The sequence below is a fragment of the Ursus arctos genome, unplaced genomic scaffold (assembly GCF_023065955.2).
Source record: "Ursus arctos isolate Adak ecotype North America unplaced genomic scaffold, UrsArc2.0 scaffold_27, whole genome shotgun sequence".
In the NCBI taxonomy this organism is placed as follows: domain Eukaryota; kingdom Metazoa; phylum Chordata; class Mammalia; order Carnivora; family Ursidae; genus Ursus; species Ursus arctos.
Window position 1 is genome coordinate 15,996,600 of NW_026622952.1, and position 25,201 is coordinate 16,021,800.

At 40.7% G+C, this 25,201-nt stretch overlaps 1 protein-coding gene across 8 annotated transcripts in view; it reads right to left on the minus strand.

Moving 5' to 3' along the window:
- Positions 1-6,148: 6,148 nt before the first annotated feature.
- SLC7A2 (solute carrier family 7 member 2) overlaps positions 6,149-25,201 on the minus strand; it is a 68,124-nt gene continuing 49,071 nt past the window's right edge. For 4 of the 8 annotated variants that reach the window (XM_044387545.3, XM_048226305.2, XM_048226306.2 and 1 more), the window contains 8 exons: positions 23,527-23,660; positions 22,275-22,497; positions 19,865-20,001; positions 17,316-17,418; positions 15,737-15,942; positions 14,587-14,753; positions 13,718-13,826; positions 6,149-11,366 (listed from right to left, as the gene is read on the minus strand). In XM_044387545.3, coding sequence (XP_044243480.1) covers positions 11,170-11,366; positions 13,718-13,826; positions 14,587-14,753; positions 15,737-15,942; positions 17,316-17,418; positions 19,865-20,001; positions 22,275-22,497; positions 23,527-23,660 — 1,276 coding nt within the window. In that variant the 3' untranslated portion in view covers positions 6,149-11,169. Of the gene's footprint in view, positions 11,367-13,717; positions 13,827-14,586; positions 14,754-15,736; positions 15,943-17,315; positions 17,419-19,864; positions 20,002-20,265; positions 20,406-22,274; positions 22,498-23,526; positions 23,661-25,201 lie in introns of all 8 variants that reach the window. The other 4 variants (XM_026508451.4, XM_044387542.3, XM_048226303.2 and 1 more) reach the window with 1 other exon arrangement.

Consider the following 25,201-nt stretch of genomic DNA (forward strand, 5'->3'; position numbering starts at 1 on the left):
TCAGCACAAACCAGGGCTAATCAGCCACTTCACGCCAGAGGAACCAAGAATTCCACCTACCGTCACCAGCTCTGCTTTTCCTGGGAATACGAGAGACCAGGGTTCAGGTCCTGACGCCGCCATGAACTCTCAACTCTCCCTCAATTCCTTTCACCTCTCTAGATTTAAGCTCTCTCCGTGGTAGAGGGAGGGAACTAGAGGATTATTTCCACATGTGTTTACAAGGTGTGTCGTATTATGAAGGCGGAGACCCCAGTGCTATTGTAGAGTGGATACTAGTGGGAAGACAAGCCTTTGAACCACCAGATGGGATGTGTCGCCTTCTGGGGAGCACACGCAGGAGTGCTACATCGCCTGTGCTGCCCCCACTGAGCTCCCTTCTCATTCTGACCCCACGACGTTGCCAGCTTCGCTCTTACCTAGTGTTGGAGCCTGGGTTCAGTCTACACCTCTTCTCCCCACTCCCCGCGGTCGCCAGGTCTACCTGCTGACTGCATCAAGGCCACCCCTCTTTGCTGTCATCCTTCGCTCCACAGTCTCCTAGTTGGTCTCCCTGCCCCTCCTTCTTGCACCCCAACAATTCCAATAATTACATCTACCTGCAAATGATACTCTAAAAACCTAACCCAATTGAAACTCTTCAAAAGCCCTCCGGCAAGGCTGGGACTCCCAGGTTCATGGCCCTGCTGGCCTCTCCAGCTGCCTCTCTTGGTGCCACTCTCTGTCATGCCCTCCGCACTAACAGCACACTGCCCGTACCCACCCCCAGCCGTCAGGTAGATCCTGCTTCTGTGGCTCCCTCCGCCCCAAATAGCCGCCTCCCCTGTTACGCCACCTGCCTGCCCTCTCACCACGCCCCAAATCCTGGCTTCCATTGCCCTCCAAGACTTGGCTCAGATCTTGCCTCCTCCCAGCTGGGCTTAGCCCTTCTCTGGTAATGAAAACTTCTATCATAGCATTTAGAACAAAAGGCAGAGTTTAGCTGTGAATCTGGTTATGCTTCTTTCTGTTGCACTGTTCTATGAGTTCGAAGGTAGGAATTGTGTCTTATTACATTTTGTATTCCACCACCAGTTTCTGGAAAGTAATAATAATTTGTTAGAAACTTACCTCTGTTCCAGGCAGTGTGTAACCACCGTTTCTTGTTGATCCGATCGACAAGCCTTAAGGTAGGCTGTATTGTTAGCATTGTCCCCATTTTGTAGGTGAGGGCACCCAAAGTTAAACTTGGAGCTAAGTCATAATCCAGGTTTTGCCTGACTCCCAAATCTGTGGGTCTACCCCCTCACTCTACTGGTTAAAATGAGCTGCTGAAATCACTACGAATAAAAGCTGTCAAACAAGGCCTGCCTGACCTATAAACTGGAGAGGCCACTAATTGTCTCTCTTAAGCTCCTGAGACTTGTGACTTGCCTCAATGTCGTGCAAGATGGCGAGGCAGCCAGGTGAGTGGAATTGCACACCATTCCATGGAGACAGGAAACACACACTCTGCTTCCCCTTTTGTAGGAGCTGGAAGAGTAGGTGGCCGCCATAAAAGCTGCCATTAGAAGAACAAAGCTGTACTTTTAATGAATTGTTAAAAAGCCGAATGCAGACTGGAATGCAGGTTGAGGATTCCCTGGGAGCCTCAGAGTCGAGGAGAGTCCAGCTTCACACGGGAGCTCTTTCCACCAGCCCCCTCGGGTTGTTGACAAGGAAGAGCGACCAGATGGCCCCACACCGGAAGAGAACTGGCCTTAACGAAGAGCTGCGCTCAGTTGCTCCACCTGTGTTTTCTTTTATTTAAAGGAATTTTTTTCAGAATTATTCAATTAACCCTCTTAAAGATACTTAAAACCTCCACAGAATTATATAGGAAGGAAAATGATAAGCATAATAATAACAACTTTTCATATCCCCTATGCTTCCTGCTAGTCTTCCAGAGGCAACATGCACCCTGGCTTCATTGTTGTCCTGTTGGTAACTAGTTTGGTTGTTTAAAAATTCTTTTACAGAAAATACTGCAGTAACTATTGTGATCCAAATATCTTGATGCTCATAAATATTTTCTAAGATAGATACCTAGAAGTGAAATTATTCAGCCAAAGGTCATAACATTCCAAATTTTTGGTGAATGCTGCCAATTCCACTAAGCTGTCCCTGTTGACAGCCAATTCTGCTCTCCTCTGGAGCAGCCCCTCCCCCAGTCATGCTATTCAATATTTACAACCTGGAGGGTCTCATTATGCTCTTTCTTAAGAAGAGATTTTATTTACTTATTACTTATTTGAGAGAGAGAGAGCACGAATGGGGTGGGGAGTAGGTGGGGACACACAGGAAGAAGGAGAAGCAAGCTCCCTGCGGAGCCCGAGGGGCTCTCTCCCAGGATCCCAGGGATCATGACCTGAGCCAAAGGCAGACGCTTAACCAGCTGACTCACCCAGGCGCCCCTCATTATGCTCTTTTAATTCCCATTCCTTTTGTTACTATTGAGAATAAGCATTTTATCATGTTTTTATTAGCCACTTGTATTTGCCATTTTGAAAATTGAGTCACTTCTATTATTGTCTTACAGTAGTAGAATCTTAATATATTGTAGCTAGTAAGCTCGTGGGCATTATACATATTGCAGACATTTTCTTCTAATCCTTCACTGGTGTTTTAGTTTTGCTAATGGTGCCTTTCTTCAAACAATTACAACCAATGTTTACACAATTACATTTTCAGTAATTTCTTGCATGGCTTCTGGGTTTTATATCTCCTTAGGTAGGTCTTCTCTGCCTCCAATTATCCAAATACTTTCCATTTTCACCTAAAACTTTCATAATTTTGTTGTCATATTTGGTCTTTAAACCCATCTATAATTTTTTCTTTTTGGTTGTATCACAAGTTAGAAATCAAATATTATGTGTTTCCAGTTGGATGGTCAGTGTCACATTATTTTTGTTAAATGATTCATCCTTTTTCCATCTTTTTGACTAGACTTTTAGTGTGTATTAAATCACATACATACATGGGTCTGTTCTGTTCTATTCCATTGATCTCTTTATTTATACCTATAGAAATACTAGTCTGCTTTAATCGGTACTGATTTATAGTATGTTTTGTCATTTGTTTTGACCCCCATCATTGTTCTTCTGTCAATTATCACTGTACATTTTCTCTTCCAGATGAAGTTTGGAATCAGCTTGTCAATCTCCATAAAAACTTTATTGTGTTTTGATGATGATTGCATTGAATTCATGTTTGGGGGAAGAATGGTCATCTTTACAATATTGAGTCTTCCCATCCCGGAATGTTATAATATTAGCTTTCAACTTTTTCAAGTCTACTTTTATATCCCCATTCTATTTCAAAATTGGTTAATGCTGGTATTAGGATAACAATTTTAGAATTCTGCTTTCCCAGGTTTATTTTGTATCAAATACTCTTTAGCTAAATGTTGTCTACCTAAGTGTGTGTGTGTGTAACTACATAGTTAACACTTACTTAGTTATATTCACATAGTTATATTTTTTCCATGTAAGTCTTGCTTGTTAATAACAAGCAATAATAATGAGCAAGGCTTACTTCTTGTTTTTGCTTGCTTATTTGTTTTGCTGTTACAAGTAATTTCCCCCCGGTAACTTGTCAAATTGGTTAACTGGTACATCGAAAATAATTTTGGAATTCTGCTTTCACAGCCTCTCCTATATCACATATACTTTAGATAAATTTAGGTATCTAAACTTACCTGAAGTCTGTGTTAACGGGCTGAACTCTGTTCCCTCCTCCTTCCCAAATTTAAGTGTTGAAGTTCTAACCTCCAGTACTTCAGAATGGGACCGTATTTGGAAATATGGTCTTTAAAGAGGTGATTAAATTAAAATGCGATCATTAGGGTGAGTCCTAAACCAACCTCACTGGTACTCTGCCAAGAGTAAACATAGACCCAGGCGCAGAGGGGAGACCATGTGAAGATACCAGAAGACAACCACCTACAAACCCAGGACAGAGGCTCAGAAGAAACCAACCCTGTCAACACCTTGATCTCAGACTTCTAGCTTCCAGAGCTGTGAGAAAATACATTTCTCTTGCTTAAACCATGAGTGTGCATTACTTCATTATGACAGCCCTAGGGAACAAATACTCTCTTAGGATGGGAGCAAAAGTTACAAGAAATACAGGGGCTTTTCCAAGACATGTAGCTGCGTAATCACGAGCTTATTATCCTTGAATGAGACAATCTCAAGATGACTGAATTTGAAAAAGAAAACTGCCCAAAGTGTATTTTTTATGGGTTGTATTTCACTATAAAAACCCATTTGCTTCTTCTCTAGGGTGAGAAAGAATTATTACTAGAATCTCTGTTTTCCTTGGTCTTTTCCAGTCTTCCTTCAACAATTGCTGGAATATCGGCCAATCAAAATAAGTATTTTTCTTACAGCTCCAAGTCAAATACAACTTGAAGCCTGGTTTTGTAAGGCACGATTAATTTTTGTGTGTTTGTATCTGATCACCTTGCTGGTGGACCTCTTATTAGTCCTCATAGCTTTCCGCTGATTTTCGGGGGTTTTAGATAAATGATCATAGTACCTGCAACACCCACTTTTTCATTCTTGATTAGCTGCTGCCTGTCTGCTCCCTCCACCTCATTGCACAACAGCCTTTAATGTTGGTCATCCACTGACCCCAACCTCATGAAGCACAGAGTGCCTTGGGGATGGGACAAATTGGGAGTCCAAGCCTTCCTTGAACTGTCCGGTATTTCCTGATGTAGGGAGAGGAGAGGCTGAAAACACAGCAATGGCCTCTTAAAAATAGTGTCCAGGTAACCAGTGCCACCCTTGGGAGGAAACAGCATTACTTGAGGGACTGTGCCTTACTGCCTGTCTCTGAAGAGCAAGGACAACAGTCCCTCACAAATGTGTGGCCTCACAAATGACAAGCCGGAGAAAAAAGAGGAGTAGCAGAAGGGACGAGCAAAAATCAGGAAATGGAAGAGAGAAGTGAGTGGGATCGGGGGTGGGGAGTAGGCTACCCCTGGAGATTCAGGTCTAGAGAAACATCTTTCTTCCCAGTTGTCTTTAAAAGCACAATTGCTGCACATGTGTGTCTCATGGATGCAGAATCAGCAATCCCTGCAGGTTACCAAAGGCGGAAGTGAAAGGTCAGCACTTCCATTACGATTTCTGTGTTTGTGAGCTACTTTGTCTGAGATGTTTTATGGGATGAAATGAATCACTTTTTCCACACAGATGGGGACTTCTCAGTACACTCTCTTAGCAGTCCATGAGCTGGAGCCCTTCACCTGAAAAGCAAGCCTATCTGTGGCCTTCTTTAAAGGACGCTAGGAGATGGTGTTCTTATCGCTGGGGTTTCAGGCTCGACCCACAGCCCAGACACAGTCCCTGGGGGATCACTGCCTTCATGTGACCACATGGTACCAGGACAGTCACGGGCCACCGAAATCTAGTAACGATCCTTATAGCCAACAATCAGATAAATTAAGTTTTAGGCTTCTGCTTGGTAAATGTTTTGCTATTTTAGCTTGGTTTTCAATGCTGGCTAAACTGATACTACTAGTTTTCTTAATTCAACATGGGGTTCCCCCCAATTTACTAAAATCAATGGGAATTGAGTATATACACAAAGACGTTTCAAAATAACGAACTAATTCCAGAGATTTGAAATTTTAGGTAACGTTGAGCCATGTCAGAAACCTCGGACTCCTTCCTCCAGGTGAGGGGTTAAAGAGGGTTGAAGTTGGTAGCATTTCTTCATTATGTGATAAAAAATGTGTTAGTTGTGCATAACTGATCACCAATTATTAGAGGCCATGATTTGGTAAGGGGAAAATTGAGAAAGGAGCTTCTTGTTGATAAAAGAGACAGTTGAGGTGGTAGGATCTCGGATGCGTGGTCCTGGGATGGCATGCTTCGGGAGGAAGAGCTATTTTTTAGGATATGCCATGTGGATTGAGGGTGCGTAAAAACATGTCTTTTATCTTAGAGGACTTGGTAGTCCCCATGTAGTCCCTAGGCTGCCAGTGAATATTTTTGATATTATAATCATTTTGGTTTAGATTGTACCACATTTCTGAGCTTGAAAATGTTCCCCAATTTTTTTAAAGAGAAGCGTGAGATGTATACTTTGGGTACGTGTGATACATATGCATACTGTATTATTACAAGTCGTATTACAATTTATTTAAAAAGTACATGGTCACATTAGAAAGCCTGTTTTACAGTGGTTGAAAGCAGCAATAGTTTTTATTACAATTCTAAAAAATAATCCAACTTTGTAAGTAAAAAGGAACTCTGATTATCATTTAAAACATTTAAATTCGAAATTACCCACTAAACAGAAAATCTTTACATTCAGACAAGTCCAATGTATCTGTTGGCCTTTACAGACATAGAATTTCTGTAGGGGTTTGGGCCCTATCAACAGTTTCTATTAAGTACAAGGACAACAAAATAGAGCAAGAACACAATGGGGCAGCCCTAGGAGACACCAAAGATGAAGAGCCCGTTAACCAGGCCTGGGCCAGAGAGCCCCACCCTGTTGGCAATACAAGCTCTCTACCAGCTGCGCTCGGGCCCATGCACTTTCTACTACAAGGGTCAGTGCCCATACGGGGGTCGCAGTGGGCCAGACCCTATGGTACCAGTTCCAGGAAGCAGCCATCCTTTCCACAAGTCATAGAAGTTCCTTATCATTGACCCTTGATGTGTCCCTGGGATATTCTGAAATTAAGGACCCCAAACTCCTACCTTGCAAGCCTTTCATTTCATATCCCACTGTCATTCCAAGACTCCACTCAACAAGGGAAGCTACGGATGCTTATACTTTGCAGGCTGCCCGATCCTAGAACCAGCCCGGGCTCTTGGTCATGATCCCCATGGGGCACCAGTGGTCACAGAAGGTCCTTTAAGGCCAGAGAATATGGCAGTGGTTTCAGCCATGGTGAATAAAAGCCCGGTATATTATTTGCAGCCAATAGGTTGCCAATCGTGTTGACACATAAGAAAATGCACTTGAGATCAGTAAGACCAAACTGTGTACATATAAACAATAATGAATGTTACAAAAACCAACAACCACAAAAACAGAGCAGGCCTCTCAAAATCCAGAAACCAGAAATTCATTTAAAAGCATTTAAATATAATTATACAAAGAGAAAAAAAAAATCTCAGCTAAACAACAAAGTCAACAACCTTATTTCCAAATCTACATGGCTAAAAAATGACCTGTGCTGAACTTTGGTACTTTTTCCCTTGATATTTTAGAACATGTGAGAGAACGTAAGTAGAAAATGTACAGAGAAGGCACTAGCAAAAAAAAAAAAAAAAAAAAAGTTAATACCCCTCTCCCCAAAATTCACGTTCATCCTGTGAATTTCAATACTCCATGATGTTCACTCTAAACTTGATCCTTTAAAATTCTGTGGAAATGGTAGTTTGGCTGTTAACTTACAGTTTCTTGAAGCACATCAGGAGAAAATCAGGCAGAGAACACCATGAGCAACATCACGAGGGCTGGAATCTTGGCACAACGTTATCATGTGCTTTGTACTCTCACAACATGCCCTGATTTACGAAGACAGAGGCCCAACCCGCTCCTCTGGCATTATCAGAACTGGAGGGCAATAGTTTTCCTTATTCTCCCTGCCAAGCATTCAAATTAGTTTAGACAAGAACGTGGTAAGTAGGAAGTCTGATTCAAAATAGGTTTAACAACTACCTGTGAATACCCAGGACTTAGCAACTATTTTGGCTAATTTTTAAAATAAAAAAAAAAGTTTAAAAAAATCTTTTATTCAGAAAATTAAAGAGAGGCTTTTGAATTTTAAAGGAAAATAATTCTGCAAGAGATATTTTCTTCTAACTACGATTGGTTATAGTAAAGTTTTAAATATATCAACGCTAGTTTTTCTTCAATGTATATATCCTAAATGATGTTTTTGGTGTTACGAAGTTTTCTTGATGTTTCTCTCTGGAGGACAATGTGAGTAAGCACTAATCTGTATTTCAGTATTTATCAAACGTCGTAAGTTTTCTCATAAATAGGGTTTGAACTTGAATTTGTGTAGCTACCTTTCTAAATGTAGGGTAGGCAGGGCCTTTCTATGGTTATTCACAAATCATCTTTTCCCTTTTTTGAAGAGTATAAAATAAAGGTGCTCTGATAGGAAGTTTCTCATGGAAAATATTAAGAAAACGTATTTCCTACTGTAAGAAAGAAAAGTAACTTAAACTGTTTTTACTCAATCACAATGAAGAGAATGTGGGGTATGCATTTTTTTTTCATTTCTGGAGAGGAGTTTATAGAAGTGTGATTGATTACTGGTCAAATCTCTACAAAAACATTTCGGTAATCCTAAGAAAGTAAAAGCAATATTTTGTCCCAAAGGTTATGCATTCAGATATAGGAACAGGGAGGTGGTAAAAGAGCTGGTGGAACTGGCTTTTACTAATAAACACAGAGCAAGACAGAGATGTCAGAAAAGGTGCAAGTAAACAGAAAAACCCTAACACCTCCTACCCCTACTCCATTTCAGATTATAAAGCACCCGTTACAATGTACTAGAGTTTACTGATTCCACATTAGATACATTATAAATATATCTTTCTTAAAGAATCTATAGAAAATATCATACATATAAAATTGCTGTATATTGCAAAACAGTTTAAAACCTAAAAATTTTGTATAAGCATACCTATCAATATAAAATATTATGTTTTTTCCACATCAATTGGGTTTTTTTAATCCATACGATGGTATCATTTCCAAAGCCCACCATAAACCCAACTGACTTATATACTATTTGAAATACACAGACATATACATATATATATACACACACTCATACAGAGATATGAGCACACATTTGAGTCTTCACAGAAAAAAAAAAAAGCACAGTCACCGACAAAGCATCTTTTCATAGATCTTTGCGTTTGCAGTGTTTTAATGTGGAAAAATAATTTTTAACTAAATTCTGCTCCTAATTGAACACAGTGGGCATAAGAGTTTTAGCTGCTTACCACATTCTAAATAAATTTCTTGATTTCGTTACAAAGACTCATATATTTATATATGAAATTCCTTATGTTCCCTGTTTTAAGGGCCTGTTCTAGATCAATTCGAGAATAAAAGGGGGTTCTCAGTGTAATACTATAACAACAAGGATTTAGGGTCATGCCTATAGTCCTTACAAAAATCTTTTACTCCTTGCGTATCCAACTCTTCCTGTCTGGTAAAACATGCTTGAAAGAGTATTCTGGGTTTCAGCTTTTACCATGCACCCTGGAAATTATGGAATGTCAGTACTGAGCTCTAGATCAGGGAGGCTCCAACACTAGCAGCCAGAAACCCAGGCTTTCTGTTTATCTGATATTTAATCACAATAAACTCTTGGTTGGACAGAACGATCACAACTTGCTTTTTAATTGGCATTGGTAAAATAGCTCATCTCTTGGAAGAGCTGTCAGGAAACAAACGTTTTCTTTGCCTTTGGATTAAGCTGGTCAACCGGTGTGCCTGATGACATTCATCTTGGGAATGTAATCCATCTATATGTAAGTATTTAGCCCCTAGCCTCACCTAGTAAACCATTTAATTATTGTAAGAAAGATAATTCATGAGAAGCAAAGCACACTGCAGGTAAATAGTTCACTATGAGAGAACCCTATGAAGTAAAATCTAGGAATTAGAGAATCTTACATGTAAAAACAAATCATTTACTCCTATAAAGGTCACTGTGTTTATATAGCTTTCATTCAATTAGGTTAATTTTTTTTTTTAGCTTGAGGTTTTAAATAATCATGTATTTAGTCCAGATATTTTATTCCCCAACCACTGGGAATGGGGTATTGACATTTAAAAATAAATGAGATAAAAAGTGCTAAACAATTTATGGGATGGGGGGAAAGGAAACATCCCTAAATGTTTCCAAAAGAATCATCAAAGGCAAATTAGAGCCAAACCCCTGAAACTGGCATAAATGCAATTTAATATCTGAATAGGCACTTTAAACTCAGACCAGGGACATTTCCTCTTCTTGTATCCCTTTGCTTTTTCCTCTTTGGCATGTAGTAAAGACGTACTTTGCTAGCACAGCCCCTCCTACCTAGGACAAGACAAACTAACAGAAACAAAGGAGTGAATTCTGTACCTGACGAGGTTTAAAAAAAACTGAACTGTGATTAGTAATTAAATAAAGGAGAAAAGGGTAAATCATCCCACCCATTGTGTGATCTGGAAGATTCTACTGGCTTATTTTATGTGACTTTATAGACAAAGATGCTTGGTGTCTACTTTTCCAAGCATTTGTCTGACTCTGATTTTCAAATATACCCTCATCGCTGCCATTTACACAAGCTTTCCTGCCAGGGGACTGTCTTCACTTTCTAGCAGAAAGGGTCCCAAATAGATCACACATACTGCTCTCAAGCCCCAGCCGGGACTCAGGGGAGTATATCTTTCACATATGGAAGGACCACTTCTCTCAAAAATGACAGCAGTTGAAAGGGGCGCCATGGGGGGGGGGCACGGAGCACCACTCCCACCCTGGGTAGCCAGGCAGCCTGTGGCTGAGGTTTTCGCAAACTGCCATACTTTGTAGAAGAAAAATCTGGATTAAACCCACTGCTGGCATTGATAAGTTACAGAAAAGGCTCATTTCTTATCCCCTCCTCTTGCTCCTGACCAACGACAGACACTGGGATGGGTAACTGCGTTTCTAGCATGTTCTAATAGACATTAATGACACCTAATAAGGAAAAGCCATGGTTATTTCCCCAAACACACCAGGCACGTACAAACCCTTTTTCTATTCAGTGATTACTTCCATTTCCGCATGTGCAGTATAAGCCCCCAATGAATGACACCATCAAAAACCGTAAATGCAGTAAGAGTGAGACACAGCCAACTTCTAACGTTCATATTCCCCAGCATAAACATACACACGTGCACACATGCTCCCACTATTGGGGGACATTCGTCGCTGAGGAGAGAGCTTAGGAGGGTTCCCTAGGTACACAATTCACCATCTGAGGAGGTGCTGTCCAGGTGAGTAGTATAAGTTAGGGTGAACTATGTCTGCAGCAAACCCACGGCAACCCAGCACGATGATGACACCTGTCTGGTTTACTCCGTGTAGGATAAGTACGGTAAGACTGTGGACCAGCTCAGTTCCTGCAGGCGTCAGCATTCGCTCGTCTTTTCATGGAATATGAAAGGTAAACTGAGGTTTCTTTGGTGCTGGTCATTTGCTTGAATGGCAGATTTTTCTTTTCCTGCGGCATTGGTGTTGTCTGAGGGAGTCTCTTCCTCGTCTTCTTCCTCTCTCGGATTACCCTCCAGGCTGTGTCTAATGCCATAAGCGAAGTAGATCAGGAAACCTTTCAGAGGGAAAAAAAATCCATGTTTTAAGTATGTCAGAAAATGGCTGAATATGGAAAATGTAATCTAGAATTTAATGGGGTTTTTCGCCTTCCCTTTCTGGCTATTTTAGGACAGAAGGCAAGTACAGAACACCCCCGCAGAAGGTCCCCGATGGACGCTTTTCTAGTAGAATGTGCTTCTGCATTTTTAACACCCAATCTTTGTAGAACGTATGTTTCTCTCAGCTAAGTGTTTTTCAGACATTTACATTGAAAAAATAATATTTATTTTCTCAAAACTCAATACTATACTTGAAACAAAAGGATATGGGGGGTAAAATCTCAAATTACATCCCAAACACAAGTGATGGGTTGTCAGAGTCACAATCAGATATTTTGGAAAACACGCCCTGTGTAAACAAAGGGGACATGGCTGTGCTTTACACGTGTAACTGTCACCAGGAGAGGCCAAATAGGGGTGCCTAGGTGGTTCAGGGGTTAAGTGTCTGCCTTCGGCTCAGGTCATGATCCCGGGGTCCTGGGATCGAGCCCCGAGGTGGGCTCACTGCTCAGCGGGGGTCTGCTTCTCCCTCTGCCTCTGTCCCTGCTTGTGCTCTCTCTCAAATAAAATAAAGAAAAAGTTTTAAAAATAAAAACAGGAGAGGCCAAATAATTATATACTAAGTAATTGGTTATTAACACGCTGATTGGGAATTAGAAGGAAAGGTTTTGACGTATCCCCACCAGATAGTTTATTACTTACATGTAGGCATTTTGTTCTGTTTTAGCTATAGATTTAAAACTTGGTGGAGAGTTTTGGGTTGATACGGAATGCTTTACAATGATCCCATCTAAAACAATGGGAAGTAGGCTACCAATTAGCGTTTTGGCAGGTGCAGTTATTAGGGATAATTCTACTTCCTCTCCTGTCCTCAAAGGTTTAAAGACCCAGCCCTCCCTGTGCTCAAATAAAGGTAGTACTACCATCACCATTTTACAAAGAAGCAGGCACAAAAACAGGGAGGTAACTTGGCCGAGGCCACACAGTGAATAAATGGCACAGGCGGATTCAAACACACGGCGTCTGGCTCCGAAGTTCACGCTCTTTTCCAAGATCTAGCACATTAAACCACAGTGGGCTACGACTGAGGAGAGAAGCAAGGGCTCGTGGAAAGGCAGGAAGCATGTTGAAGTTCTCTGCTAGATTCGAAAGAGATTCTTCCGGGCTCAGAGGAGAAGAGTGAGTTCTACGGTTCTGTGCCCTGGGGTTTGGACTCGGCTGCCTGGCAGCATGTGGGTCAGACCCCAAAGCAACGGCTGCATGGTTACATCCCCAAGGGTGTGGCTGACTGGCAGAGATTCCTGTCAGGATCCTTGCGCTGAAGCAACAGAACCACCTACCAGAAGTGGCCACACTGACAGAAAGAGAGAACAAACTAGTGTAACCCGGGTAGGATGATAACCCGTGACCGAAGGCACCAGCCCCCCAATTACCTGGCAGAAGATGAGGGCTCCAAAATATGGGCAAAACTCTAGTGAGGGTATGGGGAGATGAGCAAAACTGACGGAGGTGAAATCTCCCATCATCTCAAGTGGATTGGTGGCTTGAAATTGAAACTGAATTAATCTCTAGCCAAAGCAAACAATTACATACCCAAGAGTGAATTAGGTTCATTCTTGCTAAGCCAACGGGAGGGCTGTCAAAGAGCAAACTCTTCAACTCCTCAGGTGACCCAAACCAATGCGGACTTAGCGCTCCTTTCTCCCTGCTTCACCTTACAGACATGTCTGCTCACATTTTTAAGATAAGTACTCAGTGTTTTAGTTACATCAAATGTAAACTCTCATTTTCTGACTCCATTTTCACATAGGAAAGGAATCATAATAAAAAAACCCATGTAGTAGAGATATAAATAAGCTCACTCATGTTATTTAATGCTAAATCCCAAGGTTCAAATAATAAGAAATTTAGATAAGAAATTTCTCGCTATTAGCTCATTCAAAATGTCTTCAGAAAGCCACTGGGACACCAGAAAGAACTGGCTTTGGAATCAGAGCCTTGCACTGCCGTCCACAAATTCGATCCTTGACTTTTTTGGGGCTTTTTTCTCACCCATTAAGTTGGAGAAAATAGAATCTACAGGGTTTCTACAGGGTTCCTGGGTGAATTTAATTAAAAAAAAAAAAAAAGGTATCTGAGAACACTTGGAGAAGTAAGGACTCAGATGATCTAAAATCTGGGAAACAAAGCAACTAACAAAAACTCTTTATTTCCAAGAAGGGGGAGGGGATACATTTCTCTAATCACAGAGCATGAAATTGGGAAGACAGAACCACGGTTCAGAAAGCAAAAACATTAAAAGACCTACCGAGTGCCATCCAAATGCTAAATCTGATCCAAGTGTCTGCGCTCAACTGAACCATCAGGTAGATGTTCACCAGGATGCTGAAGGCTGGCAAAAATGGTAAGAACGGAACCTGAGGGGGGAAAATACCTTCTTAAATAGACTCAACTTTGGGAAGCACATTCCCCAAACTGTTTCGGCACAGTGACAACTAATTTGACATATGTATTTCACACCGTGTCCATAAGTTGATATTTTTACAAAAAAGGACAACCTGAAGAAAAAATCATTCTTGTAGAGCCTACTAACGGGAACGTCACAATTTACACTACTACAGTGCGGCCCAGAGCAATGGGATCTCTCCGACTGGATAGCATCTGCATCATCGCCAAGATGCAATTGGTATCAGGGTTTGGTTTAGTTTAGGGTTCACTGGTTTCGTTCAGGTATCAACAGGGCATGCCTCTGAAGTCTGGATATACATGGCCTCTGAGGGCGGACTCTTCCAGAAAGCTCTCTTCCAGTCCAAACCTGCTCCTCGTTCAAATCTGACAGGATAATTAGAGCAGACGGGCTTTTGGTGGGAATAATTTTCTTGAGAGAGGACTGAATTTCTAAAATAAAATATTCTACTTATTCTTTGATCCTACAGATTACTTGACAAGAAATTTATTTACCATTATAGAGAACGTGAAAGGAGCACATTTGAGTTTTTGAAAAGCCATGTAGGGAGAATACTTAGGACAGAAAGAACATCTCAAAAAATCGTGCCACTCTTGTTCTTTACTGGTTAACTGCATCAGAAGCGTCTTTTCTTCTTTTTCTTTTTAAAACAACTTACAAAACTAACACACCAGATGATAATGAGGATCTCGAACGTTCATTATTCATACCATGAAGGCTACTTTTTGCTGATTCTGGGGCTGCCTCCAAATGATAAGCACAACGGCGACGCAGAGAACGAGAAACAGGACGAGAAGAGCGATGCTCCACGCTTCTAGCCGGGCGATAGCCTGGACTCCGTAAGTGGTCAAGATGCTCAGGCCCAAAACAAGAAGGGCTGCAAAGGTGACACAGAGGTGACACAAAATCAGCACGCACGTCTCACTCAGACGCCCCCGGTTCAAGCAGTCTCGTGATAAGATGTCAAGTGCTTTCCATAGCTTCTTGGCCAAATACTACGATTCTTCATTTTCATTATGGGAAGGAATGGCTGATTGCACCGACGGAAGAACCACTTTCTCCCCCCCCCCCCCCCGCCCGGCGCTACCATCTTGCTTTTCCTGCCTGCGTGTCATCAGGGTTCTCCTTTGACATTCTCAGACTATATCGCATGGATTGATGCAATAATGTCAAGGAGACTTCCCGTTTTCAAATGGGAAATGGCAAGTCTGTCCGTTTCCTGCTCTTGTAAACACTGTTCATGCAAACACAGAATCAGCGATCTGTGTCTTTTCTCCCTCTTTCAGAAGGCGATGTCACCACTCACCCACCCTATTTCTGGCCATGATGTCTGCATTAGGGGTCCCTCCTCTGTGCTCTAGAGAAGCCTCTACTTCCCTTAGCTTGCCACCAATAATTCTGTTCCTCAAACCCCAAACTCAACAAGGACCATGTTTCTTGCCCCTGCAGAGTTCTCAACATGTTGATGGTGCTCAACGAATGTTGCTGACAATATGGCCGATTACGTAACTGTGAGTGAGCAAACAAGATGTTCTATATTGCTCCTGACTGGCAGGTCTTCCTGGCCAGAAGCTTGCATGCAGGGAACCCCCTAACAGCCACCGAAAGGGACCCGCTCTGTACAGCTGCCACGCATCCCTCGGGGAACTTCTTCCTTTCTTCTTCGCTGACATGACCCATTTATCCTGCTAATATATGGTCTCAGCTCCTAGGACCCGTTAGGTGGGGATTTCAGGGCTCGGGGCAGTGGCAAACATAGGCGAAGACAAGGTTTTTGCCTTTTGTCCTCTCCCACATTGTATCTTCTCCACCAGCACACATCCTGGGCCCTTCCTAGTGGACGCAGCGCAGAGGACTTACCAAGAAATCCTACCAGAAAGCTCACGAGAGAAGACGACTGCTGTGTAGGCAGAGCTGAGGGGCTGACGAGGATATGCAGGCTGAGGCCGGGCCCTTGCAGCATGGTGACCTGAGACTCGCACTTCGAGGCAGCGTTGGCACAGGATCCCAGAGATTCTTTCTCGGGACAGCATTTGGGCTGCTCGTAAGGTAAGCCGGGCTGGTACCTAGCCCCAAATAAACGAACGTCTGTGTCTTTATTCTCAAACAGACGCTTGGCCCAAAGGAAGCAAACCTCAAAGTGAGAACACCTGACAGGGTCCCCGCTTGGGCAGTGAATTGACCCTTCTCATGACTCCCGCCCCGGAGCGGGCTGAGCCAGGCCACAAACCGGCTCCGTGAGATATCTGCAGCAGCCCTGACTTCCCTCTACGGTCATTTAATTGCAGGGTTACATATTAGATGCAGAAGGGAGTGACATTTTCACCTGAGGCAACTGTGACTACAGGAGGATTAGCCTGGAAATATCTGTGCGCAAAGGATATGCAGTTCCAGAAAACAGCACAGGAAGTCTGGTGAAGCAGCAGCCTCAGAATGACGCCCAGTCTTCAAGCTGGCATTCCACTGCCTCTGGTAGTCTGCCTCTCTGGCCTCACGTCCCTCAACTTCCTCTCTCAGTCCTCCAGCGGAACCCGGGCAAACCCCGTTCTGCCACCTGCCATGTCCCTTTATCAATTCATCCTCCTCTTCTCCAGCCTGAGTCAGCCTGCTTCACCTCCTAGGATCTGCCCCAGTGCCCCCACTGTGGTCTCTTTCCCTCGGAGCAGCCTTTACTTGAATTTAAAAGTAACATCTGTCCTCAGTCTAAAGAAGAAATAGGCTCACTGAGAAAAAAAAAATACACAAAATATACAGAAGGAAATCAAAACCACCCACAATACTACAACCCAGCGTTAATCACTGTCAGCATTTCGGTAGAATTTCGGCCAGGCGGAAGTGCACAGATGTGTATATCTACGCAAAATGACTTCTTCATGTAAATTTATGTTATAATTTAAATAAATTCCGATGCTGCATACAGCTTTGCTGAATTGGATACATTTCTCCATATAATTAAGTATAATTAAGAAAAAGAGTCTACCAAATAAATGTACCCTTATGTGTTTAACTGTTCTGCTACTGATATCCAGGTTCATTCAATTTTTTCCTGACGGTACATTACCTTTTCACATAAATATAAATATGTGTGTGTGTGTATGTGTGTGTGTACGTGTACCTCACCGAGTAAAATCTTTATTATAAAATCTTAGCAGTTGAGATACTGAGACAAAAACTATAATATTTTTAAGTGTTTTTATACATTATAAGAACTTGCTGTTCATATAGATTAAGCCAACTTATTACTAATTATCAACTGTATTTAATTCTTGGCTAAGGACTAAGTATGATTATTATACTTTATACTGATGTTTTTCTGTCCATGGCCTCTCACCTCTGTGAGACAACTAGCTCCTTGCAAACAAGGATGGTGAGTTCTAATTTTCTTTACTCCCTGGGCCCCACATGACACACACCCTTCAGAACCCATGAGGACACTCACCTGAGGATGAGAACACATGCAGCAACCAGAGAGTAGGCTAGAAGAGTGCCAATGGACATCATGTCCACAAGTGCTTTCAGATCAAAGAGAAATGCCATCACAGCTACAGGGAAAAGGACAGAATGGTAAAAAACCAAAACCAAAACCAAAACCAAAACCGCCTATGATAAAACTCCATACAGTTGATAACTTCCAAGTCAGGGACAACTGGCATTTTATGGTCCCAGTATCCATGATAAATCAAACAAACTATAGGAAATATATTTCTCACAGTTAAAAAGATGATCCTTGGGTCATATAAACTGCTAGTAAAACTTCAAAAACCCTCAGCCATCTATCAAGTATAAAACACATTCTACTTTGATTACTTAAAAAATATTGGCCTGACAAAGAGTGAAAATATTCTGTGACAGAATACTCCCCTTTGATGTTTCAAAAGGAAAACATGGCTCAGAAACACTGGCTAACTCGTTTTAAAACAACCATTAAAAAATTCAAACAGAAGAGCTTTCATTATAGATGTTACCTAATCATTTCAACGTCCATCCGCGTTTTGAGTTATGACACATACAAAATAAAGTAATTTCCAGTTAAATGGAAATGTTTCTGATAGAGGCCAAATTCTCTGCTGGTTAAAACTCCACACTCCAAGAAGACTGACTAGATTTGAGAGATCGAATCTATGTCTCACCCTCAAATCTCAGTAATGTTCTGAGACAAAATACACTTTTCCAGTTGAAGAGTGAACTTGCACTGAGCAATTTTTTCTCCATTGAAACATCAAATAGTGATAACTTGTCTATTATCCTAGGCAGAAACACTACGTTCCATTCACATGGTGATCCAGACATCTCTTAGCAAGCTTTCCATCTCTGTGACCTCAATTTATCTTTGATCCAATAATCCTCTGAGACAGGGGAAATGATACAGGTTTAACCAAATGCAGTGGCCAGAATTTGATTGTTTTTGACCCTGAAATCAGCAATTTCACATGGTTTGACGTGATAAGATTATGCTCCTCATCTTATAGACAGGCTGACAGCGTGGTGACAACTATGGGGGGGCAGTAGAGTTCCAGGTAAACTCTACCTGTTCCCTACCTCCCTGTGCTCTTTCTACAGGATCACGCAGTTTCTTTAAATACAATTCATGCCTCACTTTGAAAACCTTCCGTTGCTAGTATGCTTACACATTGGATTATTAAAATTTCAATATGCTTTGTAAGACTCACAAATAGCAAAATAAGTAGCCAAGACAGAAGAAAATGATTAATTATCCAGACAAGCTCTCTGATCTAAGCTAAAGACAAGCAAAGTAAGGCGAGGGAGTACAAATAACAAAAATATGGTATTTCAGAATGTTTAAAAAAAAAGCCCTCTGCTACAATTACCATCTTTTAGTTATTAATGTCAATATATTAGGCTGCCAAATTAAATTCTTTCTGAAGAAAGAGGGATACATTTTTTAAAGCTCTGAATACAAAACAGTATTACTGGGTAAGATTTCACTGGGGGGGGGGCAGAAACATTTTTATGGAATAAATAAAATGTGTGATCCTTTGTCAAGATTTATAAACTCTTTTTAATAGCATAATCCACTGTTTAATAAAAAAATGGGCTTTAGATTATCTAGTGCAACCTTCATTTCATGGGGACACAAATCTAAGCACTAAGAAAATAAGGGCCTTGACCCTCTGATGTATGTCTAATAAAGTGCCAGATTTATGAGGAAACATTTACAAAGTGAAGTTGTTGAGGCAAATACTTTCCAACTGAAAAAATACCATTTCATACATAATTAAGCATTAGCATTCTGTAATTTCCCCCAAATTCAGAGTCACAACCAAGTTATCACTTTTGGCTTGAATTTCTACTACCAAAATAGCATTATAAAGCTTGATGAAGTCTCCCTCTTGCTCTCTCTAACAGGACCTTTAAGGCCATTCTCTCAGTCTGTAGAATCTCTTTGAAAATTTCTGCATGGGATAAGAATCTGGCCAACGGCATTTTACAAACATGTTACGGCATCCCCAAAGGTGGGCATCTGGGAGTTTTTGTTTTTTTTAACATGAGTTAAGTATCAAAATCGTTGAAAGCAAAAATAGATTCCTAATGGGGTCTAAGAGGAAATAGCTGTTAGTAAGTCTTAGAGAACCGTGGTGGTCCGGGATGTGTGGATACCCCCACACCAAGGGCAGTGATTACCACAGCCAAGTATCAGTTACCCTGACATTTCTCACGCTTAACTAAAAATGAGTAACAATACAGTGAAGAACCATTACAACCCTCTGCACCTTTGTTAGAAACCCAAAAGGTTAAAATAATGAAATAGTAAAAAAAAAAAAAAAAATCCCCAAGGCTCAGTTAAGAATGAATTTCAGTAGACCACCACCACCACAATTACCAGATCCCAATGCTCGTAACCTCATTTACCAGTGATTTTTTTCCCTTAACTTACATGCACAGCAAGCAGACCCTCTTTATAAGGCCATGCATGCGCATAAAACGTTCAAGGCCAATGCTGAATAATCCTATGTTTGTAAAGCTTACCAGAAATGACCCCTGCCGTCAACGTGGCAGCAACTGGTGACTGCCTCTTACTCACTCTGCCAAGAAATCTAAACAGTAAACCATCCCGGGCCATGGCAAATAGAATTCGGGGTAAAGGAAACATAGAGCCCAGAAGACTAGAACAGAAAAATTCATAATCCACACGTGAGTTATTTCGAGTATTATTCTAGACAGGTACACACAGGTAAAGACCGGACACACTAAAATGCAGAACCTATGCCCAAACAATTCAAAACAGGAAAACATTCACAAACAAGCTATTGACCTTTAAAGATACAAAAACAGAAAACTGCCTAACTTTGCATTTCTCTTTAGAATCCTTGATGAAGAAAAAAAAAAAAAGATCCCCCTTTTCTTAAAAAAAGTCAACTCTCTCTCACCTGCCACCGCACCCGATGATAAAGTAGCAATTATTGGTGTCTTCGTTTTGGAATTGATTTGAGCTAGACATTTGAAAAGCAACCCATCCTCCGCCATAGCATAGATTACACGAGGCATTGGGAAAATGGATCCAAGAAGACTGAATAAAAAGCAAACACATGCAGTATGGCAGACACGTTCATGCAAGATTACATCTCAGAACAGAAATTAAGTACTTGTATAAAACTCAGCATCACAGCTATGATTACAAAGTCTTGTTATTTTTAAAACGTGTTATGATTGGGCATTTAAGAATATTTGTCAATATTTACCATTGTGCTACTAATTATTCTGTTGCAAACCTTTGCCCAGCACACTTAACCAGACTAAGAACAACACTGCGGGTAATTTGTGCATGCCCACAAATTATTACTGAATTAAAACTGAGTAATTAAGACTTCAGAAAACCAAACCCAATTGTATCATTAAGGCATTTTTAGTGGCCATAACTCAGAAATTAAAAGTCCTAAGCTGATATGAAATTAAAGGAGAGATTATGTTATTTGAGTGCATGGTACAGTCCCTTCATTTATTCGATAATTATGAACTTCTAGTATTTATTTTACTATTATTTTTCCTCACAGAGCCTGATATTTCTTCAAATTAGTAATAATACCCAGCAGCATAAGATAATCAAGAAAGAAAGGGTAAAAGCAAAAACAAAAAACAAAAAAAACCAACTCACTGTAAATTCAGTACACAGAAGTAGCCACGATTAAAAGTCAGGAACAGGGAAGTTTAAAAAACGCTCTTTGCCTTAGATGTTTGAATTTCTTTTGTGTTTGCTGGTTACACCATTCCATACATGACTTAGTTATATTAAATAACCATTTAAGAGAAAATGTGTAAAATATTTTATTTTAAAAATTCATTTTTTTAAAATCTTTTGATAAAGCTGGTCGAACTTGGCCATGGATAAATCTTTGTCCATCTATCTTCTTAAGACCACGATGGCATGATGTCTTCATAGTTCAGATTTTTGAACGTACTTGAAATTATTCAGAAAAAACCTCAGGTTTCTCTGAGAAACCACTGGGGGTGAATTTCTAACTGCTGCTTCATATTATCTTGAATAGAAAATAAACAAGACTTTGAGAGAGAACAAAAGCTAGGCTGATGAATTATACAAAAAGATTGCTTTTCCAACTTTGGACTTTCAAAAACTTATTTTCCCTTTAAAAATTTAGCAATCAGGCAAAGAGATTAATTTTCTCTTGGTAAGAATGTCTTACGGGCTACCATGATATAAACTAGAATGAAATATCTTATGATCACATGTTAATTTGAAATGTGAGTAGCTCAGGGAACCTGAGAAATAAAATTCTCAAGTATTAAAACAAGTAGCTACTGCAAATCGGAGTACTGGAGATTCAACTACTCTTTGCTTTCCACACAGATATTATATGAACTTTGATTAATTTCAGAATAGTAATTTCTATTTCTATACCAAATTCATTCTGATGAGTACTAAGAGAAAAAGTCTCAGCATTATGCTGAACAATGCCATAGCATAGAGCTCCCAGTCACGTAGACACGATATTATTTTAAAAGACAGCAGAAAATGTCAAGTCTGCACCTAAGGTCTTGGCTGTCTGTAGCACTAGAAGTAATTCCACAGCCAGCAGGGAAACATGCTGGTATAAGCATCCTACCATTTTATAACACATACATATATAAATATGACATACGTTATGTGTATGTTTTTGTGTGTATCGATGACACATACATTTCTACCAAAGCTTGCACCATCCTCATCTTGAAAAACTGACTTTTAACTGATGGGTGATAAAGTTTATATCACTTAAGATTTTTATGTGGCAATTCTAGTCAAATTATTCAGAGAAGACATAGTTGCACAATATATTCCTTATATTAAGATTATTTTTAAAACCTATACAAGCTATTCTTTAAACACCGACTACTTGGCGGTACTGCCAACAGCCCCTGTGTCAAAGGCGATGCGATGTACCTTGTTGACAGAGCACAGAGGGAACCTGCTGCAACAACATATTTGGCGGGACCCCATCCAACATATTCAAACGCTACCGGAAGTGGGCTTTTCTCATCCAGGAGGTAGTATGGCATCATAAGTGTTAAAGCTGCAGAGACCCCAAAGTAGGCCATAAAGCAAACAAGCAAAGAAGTCACGATTCCAATAGGAATAGCTTTCTGAGGATTCCGGACTTCTTCACCTAAGGAGATATAAACAAAAGATTTGCATCTTCAATGAAACATTAATGGATACAACATGGATTCTTCTTCTTCATATCATTTCACTCTGCTTTTGTCTTTTCTGTTTTCTTAGCTTCCTCCATATATTCTACGTGAAATTTTCTCTCTTCTTAAGAGTACTATGCTATGACGCAAAATTCCAAGTCCCAGGGGCAAAAAGAGAAAGCAAGAAATCATGCAGGTCAGTTTCCCATTTCTAGAAAGAAAAGACATGGTATACCAGCGCTATGGAATATTTCAGGGTAGTATGGCAGTCTTAATCCATTTGGAAAACGATTCATCCACAGAAATTAAATGACTATCATGGCATTCTGCAGGCTCTTAAATAGGAAGGCTTCCATGAATATGAAGATAAACATTTTCCACCCAGGGCATCAATTTCTATTAAACTCTGGCTTCAACACAAAAATAGTACTTGAATCTTTCTAAGAAGATTTGGCATTCAAAATGCCCCAAAATGGCCAATTACAAGGCGATACAGTAATATGAACCAGAAGAAGCAGAGAAGGATTCTGCCATGATTACTTTGTTGTACAAGATAAAGAGAAAAGGATGACCACGATCTGTTTTGCCCTACTAAAGAAGAGACAATTTGCGAGCACGACCATCATTTGTTACTCCTTGTGAGAGTACCGGAGGTTACTTCCAGACTGAAGGTTAAGGACAGTAGTTATGACTAACATGTATAAAATATTTGACAGCTTGCAGAGAATCTTTTATGTGTATCGGATCTTAAGTAACCTTCATAACAGGAGCAGGAAGGGTAGGTCCTAGCTCTCCCCATTTTACCAGTTCATGGAAACCAAGGCCCAGAGAGTTTCACAAGGTTTTTGTTTTATCATATACAGTAGGTGTCATAGCTGTGTCTGGAACCAGCCCATATCACCCCAAATCCCACTCTTTCCTTGACCCTCTGCTGCCACCCATGGGTAGTCCTGTGGAACAAGGAACACCTTTCCTTCTACATAGAACCAAGATGCTGCTCTTACCAGTTGTTGCAATGCAGTCAAATCCCACAAAGGCATAAAAGCAGGTGGCAGCCCCAGCCAAAGTTCCCGCAAAGCCATAAGGCATAAAGCCACCAGCCCCATAGATACTCGTTCCATTTTCAGAAGGCAGATCTCTAAGGAAGAGAGCAAGCACAATGCAAAGTCATTTTCATAGAAAACTGTTTCTTGGAAGGCTATTGTGTTCACCAGCTCTTTGAAGCTGACATATATAAAATTAAACATAAATTCTGATTTCCTCACCCTGTCCTAGGGAATGTAGTGGTGTTCCCAAGAACGGCACCCACTTGGGTTGTCAACACTCAATTGGAAGCTGATCAATAATAGCATAAGTACATGGTCCAGATCCACTCTGGCTAGAACTCACAGCCGGATTGTGAGAGCAGAGACACGCTATATGGGCCATGTTCTGAAATAAGGACATGAAACCTCCTCTTCTCAGGGAGCCTGGGTGGCTCAGCCTGTTAAGTGTCTGCCTTCTGCTCAGGTCATGATCCCAGGGTCCTGGGATCAAGTCCCTCTTCGGGCTCCCTGCAGGGAGCCTGCTTCTCCCTCTGTCTGCTGCTCCCCCTGCTTGTGCTCTCTCTCTCTCTGTGTCAAATAAATAAATAAAATCTTAAAAAAAAAACAAAAACAAAAAAAAACCCTCCTCTTCTCATGGACAGTTGGGCAGGCTGCATATTTAAATATTTTACTAGTAAGTCATTTGAAAAGATGAAATCGAATTCTCTAGGCTTGATTAATAATACTGAAGTTGAATATTTTATGACATGTTAAAAATTATATAAAACCAGAAGTTCCTAATTTTTGGCCTCCAAAGAATGGCTTCAAACAACATATATAAAGAAAAACATGTAGTTATGCCTCACTTCATTAATAGATATTTCTGTAAACTTATTTTATTTGCACATCAGAATATTCATATAAATCTTACGATAAAGGAAAAACAAAGCTGGGAGCATCACAATGCCGGATTTCGAGCTGTACTACAAAGCTGTGATCACAAAGACAGCATGGTACTGGCACAAAAACAGACACATAGACCAAAGGAACAGGATAGAGAGCCCAGAAATGGACCCTCGGCTCTTTGGGCAACTAATATTTGATAAAGCAGGAAAAAACATCCGGTGGGAAAAAGACAGTCTCTTCAATAAATGGTGCTGGGAAAATTGAACAGCTACATGCAAAAGAATGAAACTTGACCACTATCTCACACCATACACAAAAATAAACTCCAAAGGGATGAAAGACCTAGATGTGAGGCAGGAATCCATCAAAATTCTAGAGGAGAACATAGGCAGCAACCTCTACGACATCGGCCAAAGCAACCTTTTTCATGACACATCCCCAAAGGCAAGAGAAACAAAAGATAAAATGAACTTATGGGACTTCATCAAGATTAAAAGCTTCTGCACAGCCAAGGAAACAGTCAGAAAAACTAAGAGGCAGCCCACGGAATGGGAGAATATATTTGCAAATGACACTACAGATAAAGGACTGGTATCCAAGATCTACAAAGAACTTCTCAAACTCAATACACGAGAAACAAATAAACAAATCAAAAAATGGGCAGAAGATATGAACAGACGCTTTTCCAATGAAGACATACAAATGGCTAACAGACACATGAAAAAATGTTCAAAATCACTAGCCATCA